Genomic DNA, 16,521 nt, shown 5'->3' with positions numbered 1-16,521 from the left:
ATTATTCCAGCTACCAACGGGGATAAAAGCCAGAACTATTTTTTCATATTTTGCTTCCAAGCAACCAGGCATTCATATACATTAAAAAAAAAATGCACTTAAGTGGTAATTCTTGAGGCTTGTTCCCTCATTTTGGATCCAGTTCTTGTACCTAAACTCTTTTTTTTCCATTTAAAATCAATCAAGCATAAAAAGTCACCTACCTAACTCAGGGGATGAGCCAATTTTAAATTGTACATTAAGGAACTTTGTTAAAGCAGGCTGTCACAAAAACACATCCATCCATCCATCCATCCATCCATCCATCCATCCGCCCTATCGAAAAAATCAGAGAATGCACATTTTGTCCTTTAGTTGAATCTGTGCAAAAAATTGAAAAAACAAATTGGCAAAGATAACATAGAGTGACAGCTATAACATTGTATTTTATAGCATTTTTGCACCATCCTTGTTCCTTGTTGTCTATCTTGGCATAGTTCTGCTTAAGAAAACTGGGATGTAGCATGACTAAAAAGCGATCTAAACTATCTACAGCAGAAAACAGTGTCCGAATGTCCATAAAAAGGGGGGAAAATCCACTAAAGACCTGTCACAGGACCTGGGAGATGCATCTGGCCCTTTGGGTTATCAAACCACTGTTCACTGAAGACTCGTTAGGAATGGTGAAAAACAAGAAATAAAGGCCGAGTTATGCCAAATTATACAAGAACTGGAGCGGAAGGGCAGAAGGATTTTTTTTAACCCTGCGGCAGCCTGCGACCTGTCCAGGGTGTACCCTGGCTCTCGCCCTAAGACAGCTGGGATAGGCTCCATAGGCCCAGAAAAGGATAAGCAGCAGAGGATGGATGGAATCCAAATGTGAAATCGTATATCTTACACAGCAAAATATAAATTTATTGGGGGTGGTTCAAGACTTTAGCTCAGTGTGGAGGAAAGGTGATGATTATTGTTTTCCAAGAGTTACCCTGAAATGTTAATGTTGGTGTCAGCAGCCAATCACAGTAAATAACAAGGTCAAAAAACCCCTTTTTTATTAATAAATCTAAAGAATTAGCAGGTATCGCGTCTTACAGTGACTGCAATAAATGCGCAAACTGCAAAATCAAACTACCAAACTTCAAATACGCCCTTCTATTTGGCACCGGTTACGGAAATTTTAATAATCTGTTGTTTTGACCTTGTTATTTAATTAACAGTGGTTTCCATTGTAGTGGCTAACTGCGAAATGGTATTATTGGTATTAGGAAATGTTTTCTTACGACAAGATATTCATTGTCTTTGGCTGATCTACAGCTTTGTCCATTGTTGGTGATGCTTAAGGCGAAGGAGCAGCAATAACTGTACCGGCTACATAATACATCACAGATGGGATGTAACGAATGTCATGCCATGGCAGGAGAAGCAAAAAAATCTGGATCACCTGAAGTTATGAAAACAAAAAAGTTTCCAGCTTCTGGATAACAAGAATTGGAACATTGCCAGATAATGTTACATTGTCCTCCCTTATTCTGAAAAACTGAAAGTTCAAAGCAGTTTGTTGTTTGGCAGAAGTCTGTAAGTATCTAAGGGCAATAATTAATAGGTAATAATGCATTTTATTAATTGCTTTTTGCCTATTGACATGCAACAGTCATTGTAATTAGTGTTTCTTTTGCATGGCTTTTAGCACCATCCAGTGGTAGCTGTAATTACCGGATGGGAGAGGAATGGAGCTGGTGGTAATGCGGTGAATACAGGGAAAATTCGTTTGTGCTCGTGTGTTGATAGAGGAAGCGTCGCAGTACAACAATCCTTTGAATCTGTGCTCAAAACACCACAAAAATGGCTTCAGTTACGTTAACATGTTAGTTTATCCATTTTTTGGGATTGAGCGTCTCTGATGGTGGTTGTCATTTGTTGGCAGCTTACATGTGTTAGCTCTGGACAGTAAAAGCACAGTTAAAACTGGTGTATTATAAACATTTGACCGTCGTAATAACACATATCTTTTTGCATATTTTTGCTTCTGTTGTCAGTTTGACAAGTGTTTGTATTTTTCTCATCTATTCTTTGAAGGATGCAATGCTGAAGAACACAATGTTTAAATCAGGTGCATTACATTACCTGTAACAAGATCTTTAGCGAAAGCAAAGCTTTTAGATTGATGATACTACTTTTTATTTTATTTACTCTTGGCGTTCATAAAACATACCTTTGGGGATAACACTACAAAGTGCTGATAGGTTAGCTATCTTTCACCATTTCTAGTTTATTGCAACGAGCACCTGCTTCTCACTGCAGTCACGTAGTGAAAATGATGTTGATTCTGGGATTTTCTGGCCTCTAAACTAATCAGAGGAAAAACTGGAAAATGCAGTCCAGCCTGATCTTAACACAACTATTCAGTTTCCCCATTTCTTAACCATCAGTAAGGTTTTCCTCTGTGTGTACTAACTGGATTGCTACATTGGAAGAATTCAGGTCAGCAGACAAGAAAAACAAAGAATAATAATAATGAAAGGTAGGTAAATGTTAGCTAACAAATATATATAAGCTGCTTGCTTTTCCTTAGGCGAGAAGAGCGTCTCTTTCTTACTTTTCAAACAATACTTTCATTCCTTTTTCAAAAAAGGATGTGCGTTTGTGTCTCAGCCAGCTGAAAGCTGGTTTCTTTGTTGGGAAAATGGGAAATGAATACAGAAATGCATTCAAACATTTGTTCACACCACATCTTCAACATGTTGTGAACTCACTGAGACAAGAGTTCTGGTACTTTCTTTACTAATCTTGATGAACAGTTCTCCAGGCTTCTTGTTCTTCATCTGTTCTTCATCCAGATGATCTCACACTGCGTCGCAAATGTTGAGGTACAGGCTCTGGGGAGGCCAATCCACGACTGACAGGGTTTGTCAGCATGATTATATTGTGGCAAAGTTTGGGATCATTGTCACGCTAAAATCCAGTCCAATTCTTGTGTAATTTAGCATTCCTCAGCTTTTTCTACCTGCTTTCCTTTCATTCAGAACAGCTTCTCCCACTGAGACCATTTCTGATGAGGCTTCAATAGATGAATCAAATAAAGGATCAAATGGACCTCTCAGATCCTGCGTCAGGTCTTTGCTGGATTATTTTTTCCTGTTACTTACAGACATGACATTCAGATACTGTTAATCATCAGATCTTTTTTAGTCCTTCAACTTCTAATTTTGTCCTCCACTTGCCCAGCTTAGTCAGATTTTTCACAGACACAATGTACACCATGTTGAGAAGTTTGTAGCTTTTTGTGAATCATTTTGTTGGTGCAAAATACAGTTTCCTGTCTGCCAAATTGTGTTTTATTTCACATATTTATATCGATTCAACTAAAGAAATTTGACCAAAATGTGTCTTTTTGTAACAGACTGCCAGTAACAAAGTGTTTAAAGATTTAAAGTTGTCAACTGGTTCTTTGTTAAATTAACTGGTATGTGTAGACATAACACTGGTTAAATCCCTTGACTTAAGTGCCTTTTTTGTGCTTATGATTCATAGATCTAGGCTAAACGAACAAAAACAACCTTCTCTTAAAAATGGGTTAAAAGTACAAGGATTGGACTTTGAAAAAGCAGCCAACGTCCAAAGAAGAACTTTAAAAGACCTTTGTAAGTGGGTCAAGACCTTTGCACAATGCTGCAAAATAAAGTCAGGGTCGACAAATCCTCAGGAAGGCTGCAACAAGTGTTTAGCGACACTAGAAGGCAGCAGAGGGCAAGATGCTCTTCCAGTTTATCACACCTTTCTTCAGTCTTAGAAATAAACAAACACCACAACTTATTGTAAAGAGGTCAAACACAACAAGGGGTGTTTTGAAATTATTTTTTTAAAATCCATATTCCACTCTTTATAGTCACATCACCAATCAAATCCAATGTTAGTCTCAAACAAACACATTTTGTTATAATACAACTCTAATAAGCTTTAAAAAGATGGCACCATCAAATAGAAGGGGAACATGATTAGGCAGGAGAGTGTTGTCACATACATTTATAACAAAAATATTTCCTTTTAATTAAGATAGTTCTTTTTCATATACTCTAAGGATAGAATAAAATTTTCCCTCTCACATATCAGGACCTTACTTTTAGGGAGTGCTATCTTGAAAGTATTGCATAGTTGAGGAGACAAATGTAGGGTGGTGGGGGATCTTAATTTAAAACGACACACGAGGAGTAAAAAGCTTTTCGTTTGATGCAGAGCGCAGGATAAAAAATACTCTCTTCTGAATACTTTTATGGGATTGTACTGGCTCTAAAGCCTTCACGTAATAAAGAACATGAAAAGTGTGAAAACGTAACCTGCGGCCTTGAAGCTTGTGTACTGGGATGTAAGTGTAGAACGCTAACTGCAAGCATTTTAGTAACAAAAACAAAACCTGTGCAAACATAACTCAAAAGAATAAGATCCACAGCAATCCTATGTGATGATCTCCCAAGCGGTTTTATAAACACAGGGGAAAAGCTTGTGTCTCTCAGATTGTATCCATTTAAAAAAGAAAGAAAAAGTGCCGCTCAGTGACCATCATTCAGAGTAAAACAACAACATATACTCTTGGCAGGCAAACGAAGAACCAGCTTAGCTTAAAAATACTGACTTTCTAGCTTATGAGCTTATTAAAGCTCCAATTGTAAAACCTGATAAACCTAACCTTCTGTGTTGGCTTTCCTCCACCGACATGGTGATTTACTTCTTTAGAGATTGTGTTTATAAGAACAGAGTCCTGCAAGAAATCCTTGTCCAAAGGTTGCTGAACCTGTTTATGCTGCTCATTCCAATTGAATGAAAGCTGGATACGTTTCGATTTGCAAAACAAGAAGGGGAATTCCCAACTCAGCTTAAAGTGTCTCGAGATATTGTGCCAAGCATTTTTAAAGCCAGACATTAAAAGAAATGAAGAAAGGGGCACACTATATGAACCGCACCCAGTCTTTGCTGCTGGTTCTGACTTTACAAGCTCCAACCAGGGAGCACACCTGCACTTTCTTCCTTTCCAGCGTTTCCATGCGTACATTCATTTGTCCCTTATATCCTGTATACTCATCTTCACCTGTCCACCCACTGGTTGAGAACATGTAAAAGTTTGTACTGCTCCAAGTCCAAATTCCCAGTAGCGTCTGCAGACCTCTGCTTTGCCTTTAAGTCTTAGTCCAACAAAAGAAAGATCCACAACGCCGACCAGGGTCACCGGAACTCGTAGATTGCTGCACTGTGCTCGGGAACATGGGTGAGATTCAAAGACTGGTACCTGGAAGGAGATAGTATATGTCAGCATGTGGACACATTAGCCTTATGTCAGAAATACAGACATAAGAGTGAGAAGGCACATTTATGTAGGTACAGGCTACAGAGTAGTGCTGCACTTTTGCGAATGCATTATTACAACCAGACCTATATCAATCACCTATCTGATATTGGCTGGTCGCAAATATATTGGTATTGGCTTTCATTCTGTATAATATGATGCAATATGAACATTTTTGCACAGGGACAACATACAGAAAGACTGTAAGGCAATGGTGCCAACAACGACACCCCAAAGACTTGGATGTTAGTTTCATTGGTGGCTGTAAATTGACTCTAGGTGTGAATTTGGTCAGATAAAAACGGCTTGGAGACTATTTTGAACAGCAACAGTTAAACTGCTGCCACAGAATGCACAAAAACACTAGAGATGGAGTAAAAGTGGGGCTAAGTTTGCTTATAACCAGGCAGCATAACCACATAAATTAAACAGACCAAACTGCGGGTTGGACTGTTCTGCTTTGTGTATATAAAATTACACATTTTAAACTGGAGCGGTCTGAAAAAGCCACGTTGATCTGCTAATTATCCGAGGAGCCACAATCGAGAAAACTTGAGAGAAGATGACTGAATGAGGTTTCCCAACCAGATTTTCAGCCAGTCTAAAGCAACTTTTCAGAGGCGAGCCAGCTGGTTAAAGCTCCTAACACAAGTCAACCTTGAATCACAATAACTTTTAGTGTGCTGCGTTACCATTCGGAGCTCCTGTGGTAGTAGTAGCCCTCAATTGTTGCTGTGGATTTCTGGAAGCAGATGTAGTAGAATCCTGCAAAGGAAGCGCCGCTGATGTCCTTTATTGTGTGGTCAGGGACCAAAAACTGTTCCTAAGGCAGGCAGGTGAGAAAGACCAACAGAAATATAAAAGCCAACCTACTGCAGAATTCAGTTAAGTTCACTCTTCGGTAATCATACCTTCCACCTCATGAAAATATAGTCAGAGTTCTTCAGATCCTCGTAGTCAAAATCATCAGAGTTGAATGTCTTTGCATACTGGTAGAAGGCCTGGAACTTGCCCTGGACACAAAAACGTTTACAGGATAGGACAGAATAAATCAGTCTGATGGAGACTAATTTTTGTAATTTACAAATAAAAGTGGTTTCACCTTACCCAGTGCTTACGATCCACATCCTCATCCGCATCCCATTTCCGAGTGAGAAATGGCCGTTTCCTACTGATGATCTCTCCAGCAAAGAAAGTGGTCAGAGTTGGATATTCCTAAAACAACAACGAGAAGCAATTGAAGACACATCTGGTCACTTCTACTGTTTGCAATTAAAAAGAAAGTAATATTAAATGAAACAAACACATCTGTCTATTTAATGTTCAATTATATAAAAGACAGTTCTATTCTAAAACACAGCAGAAAGTGATCATTTAGAGACTGACATATAAGAGGTATGTGTAATAAGCCAACACAATGTCACAGCTAGTTCACCACTGCATTCATACAGTGGGAATGTTCTGGATGCTCTGTACAGCAGGAACACAAAGACGTGAGCTGTTACCCAGTAATTACTTCTGTAATAACCGAGGACTCTAATTATAGCATGTATTGCGTTAGCTGTAATTTACTCTGTGAAATAGAGTTTAACACACGTCCTAACAACATAGTGTTATGGTTATTTTGCCAGTGTGCTGATAACATCTTATTTACACTATCTTTGAATGTTGCTATTAAGGCATGATTAGTAGTATAACATCCACCAATCAGAAGAAAGTTGAATTTAAGTGAACGTGGTCTTCAAGGAAGAAGCAGAGGATGAAATGAAAGCCCAGTAAAGATTATTCAGAATCATCCAAAGCTACTCTAGCAGAGGCAAAGGATATAAATTAGAGCTGGAAGTAAGCTTTGTATATCTAAATTTAAAAAAAGAAAACATACACAGACATCAGTCACATTATCACAGCTTCCTTAACACTGGTTCCAGGTCTCTAAGACCTTTACAGATAAGGTTCTGGATGCCAATGAGTCTTGGTAAATGGTAAATGGACTGGTTCTTATATAGCACTTTTCTACTTTATTTGAGCATTCAAAGCGCTTTATACAACATGATGGATTCATACAAGCACTTCTTTCTATGCCTGCATACTATCTAACATTCACACACATTCCCACTCTGGATGCATCTGAGAGCAATGCGGGGTTAAGTATCTTGGCCAAGGATACTTTGGCATGTAGATCGAACCACTGATTATTAGATGAACTGCTCTACCTCCTGAGCTACAGCTGTCCTGTGTTGTGCTTGGTTTAAAAAGAACCCTAAATTGAAGCAAATTTCTCTTTGTGTGTGCGCCTAGCAAATTTAGTGCAAAAAGAAATCTCCTAGAATCACAAATTTTCATTAGGGTAACTTGAATAAGTGCAAATGTCTGTAATCAGAAAGCAATTGCAAAGCTTTGTCCTACAAGGCATGAAAGGAAAACACCTTTGCTAAGCTACAGCTTGACTCTAAACATTTAGATTAAGACCAGAGGCCTCAATTATCAAGGGTACTAAAAATAAGTTTTCAGGAAATCATTTAACTTGTAACTAAAGTCTTGTTTTGACATTTCGTTATCTTCTGATTATGTGTGGCCATGTGAGTTCAACCTGTGATAAACTTTGCCTTTCTTGACACCTGGTGCCAAGCAGCCTCAACACAAACTCAAACGGTGTGTTTGTGAGCTCAAAATGTAGCCTACTGAATAACACATGTTGGGTGTCTTATATCTTCTCTACCATTGCCATGATTCGGTCTGTGGCCGATCCAGACTACCCGCTCATTTCTGTAGGTATTAAAGCGTTATTACGTTAAGCCGTTAACAAGTTAACCACAGGATTTTAAGGACCTGTGTGGCAATCTCAAAACTACTTTTAACTATTAATCCAACAACATTTTTTATTGATGAGACACCATACATATTAGAACAATGTGTTCTCGACAGCCCAATCAAAAAGGAGTTGCACGGCCACAATAACTGATGTGATCTGCCTCAGGGGGAGAGTGCAGTTACTGATTCAACTATTTCAAAGAGCACTCAAAGAAAAGGTTCAATAGTTGAAATTAAACTAGAAATTGATATTTTACAGTGACCAGCAAATGAATTAGTAGATGTTTAATGGAAAAAGTGGACAGTATGTGCAAGAAAACCTTTAAAAAATCTTGCATTTGAAGGAATTTGCCTAAAGAGATTTTTGAACAACGCTGCAAAAAGCCTTCAAGAAGCTAGCCCCTCTACTCTGGGCAAATAAACCTTTTGCTAAACAACTGTACTTACTTTTTCCATAGTGAATTTTTTTTTACATCAATTGATACTTTGGTTGAAAAGCCCAATAGTCTTTGTGTTGTCTTATGTTAATGCCTTTTTCTCTTGGCACTGTTAGACATGTTTGCTACTACAAAAATAGTCACAACAATTTCCATGACAGCTGTGGCCAGACATGGTATAAATTATTTATGCTCATGCTTTAATGAAGGGAATCACCTCTCTCACCTCTGTTAGTCCTTTTATCTTCAGGTAGCCACATAAGTAGGAATCCTCCATGGTCACATGCTTTAAAAAGAAAGCAAGACATACAATAAACTACATCACATTGACATCAGTTCAGATCATGTTATGGTTTTACAAAGGCAATGCTAAATATTTAATTTCTAACAGCAACCTCAAATACAAATAATTTTCTACTGAGGTAAATGTTTGTGTAGGCCTTCACACCAATTCTGAATGTCCTTATTTGTATTTTTAGTAATAAATTACTTCAGATGCATTAAAACATTGACAACAAATTTAAAATGTTTGTTTGTATTCAGTCGTGGGCACTGCTACGGGACAGGACAGGGCTGATTTTACCAGCTGTCAATCATCATGCCGCCCGTTTGACAGATGACCAAATGCCTCTGACATCTCGACTGAATAACGAAATAGCCGCTTCACTGCCCCACCTGCAAAACAACCTCCACGTCATAAGAGTTTCCTTTGCTTTTCTGGTGGCCCCTGAATTTGGAACCGCTGTACAGGAGCGAAGTGACAACACCGGGCTGCTGCGTGTTTATCGGGGGCGGCGGGATAAGTGAGACCGAGGATGTGAAGGCCGCGGTGGTGGAGTCGCTGAGGTATCCAGCGGGGACAGGCATGGCTCCGGCTTCGCTGACCGGGCACCGACCGCGGGCAATTGCCGTCGAGGAGAGGTACTCTGTCGGCGTCTACAAAGAGGTGGCGGAGAGCCGAAGAGGTCCAACAACATTAAAATTCCACTTAATTCCGCTACAGTTCAGTTTACCAGCAACCAAGCTCCCAAAGAAGTGGACTTCGACGCGGTGTTGTAGCCAGAAGTATCCTCCGCTCTCATTGGTCAACTGAGTCTGGCTTTCGAACATCTTCGAAGCTCATTGGTTCGGCGTGCGGAAGGTTTCGTGGAAATATTTGGATGTAGTTTTTCAACTGTTGTGTAAGGGTGTGTGGCGCACGTATAGAAGCGCTCTTTAAACTACATTTCCCAAAGAAACTAGAAGCCTCTACGCTGCTGTCAAGCGCCGAAGGTCACACGCGTGTTTTTGAACACAAAGATGCTTAAGAACTGAGCAGCTGATAAATGCAGTAAAAATAAGACTTTATGCTAATAGGAAAATATGCGTGCATTGCTAACTCTTGTTTAATGAGGACGTTTCAGACACAGACATCTCGAAGGTGTGTTTTCTTCTCAGTCAGCCTTACTTAAAAGCATCACATCTTCACATACTTTCCGCTATGCTTAGGTGTATAGTTAGACTTCAGAGTCAGGTTGGGAATGCTTTTTCTCTCAGTAAAGTGTGTCTGAGAAATCAGCACTACGAATGTGTTGCGAGATACTCCGCAGCCACAGCAGGTAAGAGCAATAACCACCGTGAACGAAAGCTCCGGTCATCTGCAAAACATTTGTGTCATTTCACCCTGATGTGGCGTTTTTCTGTTCACCAGAGAGGAAGAGATTTTATCAAGATGTCAGCATATCTCAAAGTGAAGGTATGTGTAGTATGGTCATTAGTAATCCAGTCAAGTATAGTATTGTAGTAGCAGGTTTTCCTGCCCCATCTTTATGCTTGTGTCATTCCTTAATTTAGTGGATATCTTTTGAAAAATATCTCTATATAGGTGGTTTATATGAGATAAACCTCGACCAAAGGAAGCTGAAAACTCCAGGAGGGAAGCTGTTCACGGTGCCAAATGAAGCCTTGGCCATCGCTGTTGCAACTGAGTGGGATGCTCAAAGGGACACGCTCAAGTTCTACACTATGCACTTGGTAAAGCATTTGACATGGAGTTATAGCAAAGTGTCACATGTTTTGGGTTTTTTTGTGTTTGTTTTTATGGTGGCGTCTATGTTACATAAAATAATCTTGAGAGAAAAGGAAAATTTGAGAGGATTTTTATGATTTGATAGATCATATTTATAAAAGGAATGTTACCCAGATCTTCCAACAGCTTGCAGGACGTGTACCTTTGAACTAACTTTGCCATGATATTTATACAAAACTTACAGTAATATTAATTTTGGGAAACTCTTCCCTCAGACTACCCTGTGCAACACGGCTCTCGACAATCCCACCCAACGCAGCAAAGAACAAATGATCACCGCTGCTCTCAAGTTTCTGGAGACTGACACCATCTGGTATGGCACTCGTTTATTTCTATTTATTTTAGGTTTGTTTAATTTTCTGAAACTTCAAACATAAACTCATCTGGAAATAAATGTATATACATCTACATAGTCTATATATCCTATAAACACCCATGTGCATTCACAGTTCCACGTACGCATCTGATAATTATTTAAATTTGAATTTATACAAAATAAGACATGAAATAAAACAAACTATTTTATGTTATTAATATCCAGTAACGCTTATACTCGCCTTTTTCACCTTGGGAAAAAAATGTCCTTTTGCGGAGTGCTATGACACTTTAAGAACAGTTCGAATTGCACTACAGTTAATTGTTGTTTCTTTATAGCTTTAAATACGTATGCTTTCCTGATCATAATGATGATGCTATTCAGCTATTTTCCTTAAACCAACATCAGAGTTACAGGATAAATATGGAAAATTCTACTTTTAGACTTAAGAACAAATTTATTTTTGTTACAATAGCAGAGTAAATGGATATCGGACTCCCCTTCCTGCTGATAAAACCTACTTGTGTTACACTGTTATATATCACATTTTAAAACATTTTCCTCATAGAAGCCACTCATTTATTCATTTTATTAATAAATCAGTGTTTTAACACCTATAAAAGAGACACCGACACACTGTAGACAAACTTAGCTGGTTATTTTCTGAGTTGATGTTTTTTATGTTGCTTAGTTGGCACCAATTGATTGGAGTTATTGTGACTTTAATATTGTAGGATTTATGTTTTGTGTAGTTACAGAGTAGATGAGCCCCATGGTTTAGTCGAGCTGCAGAAGAATGAATGGGACCCTGTGCTGCAGTGGATTGAAAAAAGGTAAGAACAGCTTTAGCTCTTGTTGTACATGCTGCAGTTTTGAAGGTAAAATTTTCCTCTTCTTTTCAGGGTATCCTTTCTTTTCCTGATAACAATAATTAAGTGTAAAAGGCCTGATCTGTGGTGTTCACATTGCTGTACTTAATTCAGAATAGTTAAAGAAAATCTTGTGTATGTTCTCCTTATTTGAATAGTGATTTGTGCAGAAATACAGGCATATGAAAATTTAATGTAATATTATTAACAGAAAGTTACACAGGTGATCTTGTGCAATAACAGATAACATAAGCCTTATAATAATGTATCTGATTCAGATCAGTTCAGTTGTATTTATATAGCCCAATTCGTAACAGCAGTTACCACAAGACACTTTATGTTGTAAGATAAAGACCTTGCAATATTAGAAAGAAACCCCAATAATCACGCCCTTTGACCAAGCTCCTGGCGACAGTGGGAAGGATAAACTCAGTTTAACAGGAAGGAAACCTCTAGCAGAACCAGGCTCAGGGTGGAGCAGCCATCTGCCGGGGCCAGTTGGGGTTGGGGGAGGGAGACGGGGTAAAAGACACTATGTAGAAGAGCCAGAGATTATATAACTAATGATTAATGTAGAGTGATGTATAAACGCACAGTAAGTGAAGAATATGTCTGTGAAGGTTCTCAGTCATCCAGGTCATCGTAGTCTATAAGGAGCTAGGAAAGAAAAAAGCGTCTGGACTTGTTTAAGTTGCTTGAAAACCCTAGAACTGAAGAAGCTTCTCGGATGAGAGTCTTCAAGCAACTTAAACAAGTCCAGACGCTTTTTTCTTTCCAAGCTCCTTAGACAGTAAGTGAAGAAGCACTCAGTGCATCATGGCATATTGCAGTTTAACTAAGGGAGGGTTCAGTGTCATCTGATCTATAAGCTTTAAAATATGCTATAATATAATATAATATATGCTCTCTCCTTCTAGTCCATGTCAATACTCTGGCTGTGATATTCTGCATCAACTGAATGACTTTTCAAGGAGCTTTTAAGGCAACCTTATGATAATAATGAGTACAGTATCAATAATAAATAATAATAAGTTTGCTGGGATGTTTCTAATTTTAGGAATATTGCACAAATAAATGAAGTCATTCCTACAGTTTTGTTTAATGTGCTCACTGAAGCATACTGTGATCAACAATGACTCCAAGATTCCTCGCAGTGTTACTAAAGGCCAAGTTAAAACCATCTCAAGTAAATATCTATATCTGGTTACATGCCATGCTTCTAAGACAAAGTAAAAAATACTTAAGTTTTGTCTGAATATAGAAGCAGGAAATTAGAGTTCGTAATTTAGTAGTTTCTTCTTGTCTGTAGTTTAACTACTTGATCTGTATCACCTGCATAGATAAACGAATTACTTGCTGTGGGGAGTAAATAAGTAAAGTAATGCAAAAAAGTCAACAGCAATTTCTAGTAATTATTTATTTATTTGAATACCAACCTGGACACTGGCCAGATTTGTTTCATGGTTGACAGGTCTGGACTGTAGCCTGGCCAGTTTAACCAGTTTAGAATCTTGCTACGGAGCTGTTTCTGTATTGATAGAGGTTTCTGAACGTTTCATTGATAACAAGCTGAGTGAGCTTCTATTATCCATTTGGTCAGATTACAGATTGTGTAGTGCTGTGATTTCTGGGAACTTTAATTCATTTCACACCCATTTAATGTTGTTCTTTAGCCTTGTGCCATATATACGGGTATTTCTTCTCTTCTAAGCAGAAAGGTATGCGTGAGAATTTGATATCTTCAGATAGTGTAAATCTTTTAAATATGTTATATAACTGAGAAGAAATCCCCCAGCTTCTGAGGTAGGTTGGCACGTTCGTCTGCTCTCTTATCTCCCAAGGGCTCACCACACCAGATGTTAATTTGGCACAGATCTTTAATGGATGCTGTGCTGACACAATACTCCCATTTGTCTGGTGTTGGGTTTGATACTAGGAGTATATTATGTGATCCCTTAAGGGTCTTCTTCTGGTCTTGAAGCGGGGATCTTTTGCATGTAAGGCAAATGTGTTAACCACTAGAAAAACTACATGTTAAAAGTAGAAATTTGAAAATGAGAACTGAGCATGCTCAGACCACAAAATGATTGCAATTATGTTTTAAAATGATAAATTATAAAAACAAGCCTGATGATTGAAAACAAGAACTAATAGGATGCCATTTGACAAATTTCAGACGCTCCATTTGGGATTTCTTCAGTGTGGCCTTCATGCACACTGCTTACAGTTTCACTAAAATCTCACTCCTGATGTGCTGAACAATATTCAGTTCAAACCATTTAGCAAAGCTGTTAACTTAAGATTAAAGAAGGGACTACATTAAACACCATATGATGTAATAGCTTGAAATATTGCTTAGTTGTGCACCACTTGTATCTTTTTAGGTGGTGCTGATCACCACCTAAAAAGATACAAGTGGTGGTCATGATCAGGGAGGGAGTGGTCCTGTTGGCTGACTCCACTCGAAGGTGTGGCTGGAACCTTTATAACACCATAAAGTCAGCATTATAATTAAATCTATGACATGCTGATACTTAATTATGCTTTTTGTGGCCATAGTTACTACTGACCATGTAGTCATGGTACTCTTGAGCTCAAACACATACATTTGGTGCAGAATGAGATTAGTTTTCCCTGGATATGACTTTTAAAATCTCATTAGTTTGTGCAATAAAACCAACCAGTGATACAAAAACGGCATCACTTTCTCACACATTACACTAACCTGTGATGTGTGATGGCGCGTGAGCTCGATGAGCTCCTACATCATCGACGTTCTTGTTTGGAAACAGTTGAAAGTGCTTTACTAATTTTTGTTTTCCCCACAACTGCAGATATAACGTCACCATCGGCTCCTCAGCCAGTATTTTGGGTCCTGAGATTCCAGAAGCAACCAAAGACAACTTACGGCAACATCTCAAGTCTTACAACTTCTGGTCTCTGACAGGTAACACACACCTATATGCCTTTTTTGTTTTGTTTTTTAACTCTTTGACCTTGTTTTAGATGGGATTTGCCTGTATCTCCCATGTTTTGCTTGTTTGGTGATGTAGCTGATGATGATGAGGGGAAACACTGTTTGAAGTGGAGATGGTGTGATGTTTAAATCACACGGTTTGGTTGATATGTGATTTGACTAAGTTTTACATCCGTGTTGTTGTTCCTGTGCAGGACTTGAATATGTGATCACCCAGCTGAAGTCTATTGTGTTGTCACTGGGCATGATTGACAGGCACCTGAGCGTGGAGCAGGCTGTGTTGCTCTCCAGACTGGAGGAGGAATACCAGGTAGGGAATTGCTGAGTGATATGCTTTTTTTATATTACTTGCATGACGAGAAGCTCCTAAGATTTGTTGTTTTAGCTTTACTGACGCTCTTGCATGACACCAACCCTGGCAGTACATAATGTATAAAACTTGAAAGTTTTGCTTGTTTATTTGTGTTACCAGGGCGTAACAATTTGCAAATGTCTTGATTTATGATGATCTTGTGGCCAACACTCTTAACATATTCTCCTCCCCCCATCCCCTTCACAGATTCGACGCTGGGGAAACGTGGAGTGGGCCCATGACTACGACATGTATGAGCTGAGGGCACGGACTGCTGCTGGTGCCCTTTTTGTTCACCTCACATCCGAGAGTTCGACTGTCAAACATAAACTTCTGCAGGACTGAAAAGGATTAGGATCAACTACCGAGAACATCCCCAGCACCTATGTTGTATAAATGTCTCTGCATTCATAAAAAGGCTGCATATTCTGTCTGTTCTGTTTAGCAGTGACAGCTGCTCTGTTGTGATCTGTTATCCAGTCATCTCACTCCAGTAAAACATGCTGGCTCTCCTTTTTGCAGTGTTTACATGTAGCAGCTGCCAAGTGTGACACCCTTCACAGAGTTTCCAGTGGGTTCTAAATCACCCGTGACATTTTGGACAGCGACACATTGCCTCAGAAGAATAGTGAAGGTCTTTGTTGTCTCTGTAGCAGTGGAGCGATAATTCCGTATTTGATTTTTTTTATTTTTGTTTTTGAGCAACAATGTCACTACTGGAAGGCAGATATGCTCATCTTAACTGCACACTATTCAGTCTGTACTGACTGCACTGTGTACTGTCTGGTTCTGGCAATTACATGTGAAAAATATAAACTTCAATAAATTCTGAATTCAAATTATTTTTCGGTAATGAATTAACTATATTCTATATGTCACGGTATTTTTCTTTGCTGGTGATGTGTAAAACTGAAAATGTAGAGAGAACGCCTTTATTAGTAAAGCTTCTCTGCAAAGACCAGTCTTCACAGGAATTGTTGTTATTACAGTTGATATAAATCAAGGAATGACATCATGCTTGTGGATATGATTCATATTCTTTATTTTTTCACAAAACATTTTCCCTTATGTCATATTTTGCTGATAATAAACTTTATGTAATACTTTTTATAGTGATAAAGATAACTATAGACGTATATCTTTTCTATAGTTAACTAATAATAATAATGATCATAATAAACATAAATTAAATATTAAAAAAAAATACCAGGAATGGGTAAAAACATAAAATAACAATTCAATGTTTACATTAACCAACTGAAGAACTAATGCTACTTCCATAAGATATTAGTTTGGTTAGTAAAAGGAATTAAAGGTTCCCTTTATTTACAATCGCCCAACTCTCATAATGGGTGTTCTTGCTGTCCAATCACA

The 16,521-nt window shown here is 38.5% G+C and overlaps 2 protein-coding genes across 2 annotated transcripts; one reads left to right on the top strand and one right to left on the bottom strand.

The window, feature by feature from the left end:
* Window positions 1-3,820: 3,820 nt before the first annotated feature.
* LOC116320128 (glucose-induced degradation protein 4 homolog) lies at window positions 3,821-9,624 on the bottom strand. The gene is made up of 6 exons (XM_031739654.2): window positions 9,241-9,624; window positions 8,792-8,851; window positions 6,425-6,532; window positions 6,229-6,330; window positions 6,010-6,140; window positions 3,821-5,260 (listed from the first exon to the last, which is right to left on the bottom strand). The coding sequence occupies exons 1-6, from the start codon at window positions 9,430-9,432 to the stop codon at window positions 5,197-5,199; spliced, it is 657 nt and encodes a 218-aa protein (XP_031595514.1). The 5' UTR covers window positions 9,433-9,624; the 3' UTR covers window positions 3,821-5,196.
* Window positions 9,625-9,821: 197 nt separating this feature from the next.
* atpaf2 (ATP synthase mitochondrial F1 complex assembly factor 2) lies at window positions 9,822-16,164 on the top strand. The gene is made up of 8 exons (XM_031739653.2): window positions 9,822-10,163; window positions 10,256-10,300; window positions 10,430-10,578; window positions 10,849-10,946; window positions 11,702-11,782; window positions 14,653-14,765; window positions 14,990-15,105; window positions 15,355-16,164. The coding sequence occupies exons 1-8, from the start codon at window positions 10,046-10,048 to the stop codon at window positions 15,490-15,492; spliced, it is 858 nt and encodes a 285-aa protein (XP_031595513.1). The 5' UTR covers window positions 9,822-10,045; the 3' UTR covers window positions 15,493-16,164.
* The last annotated feature ends 357 nt before the right edge of the window (window positions 16,165-16,521 follow it).

This window comes from Oreochromis aureus, linkage group 8 (assembly GCF_013358895.1).
Source record: "Oreochromis aureus strain Israel breed Guangdong linkage group 8, ZZ_aureus, whole genome shotgun sequence".
NCBI classification, from domain to species: Eukaryota; Metazoa; Chordata; class Actinopteri; order Cichliformes; family Cichlidae; genus Oreochromis; species Oreochromis aureus.
Note: the sequence above shows the minus strand (reverse complement) of the source record. Positions and strands in the feature narration are given on the sequence as shown.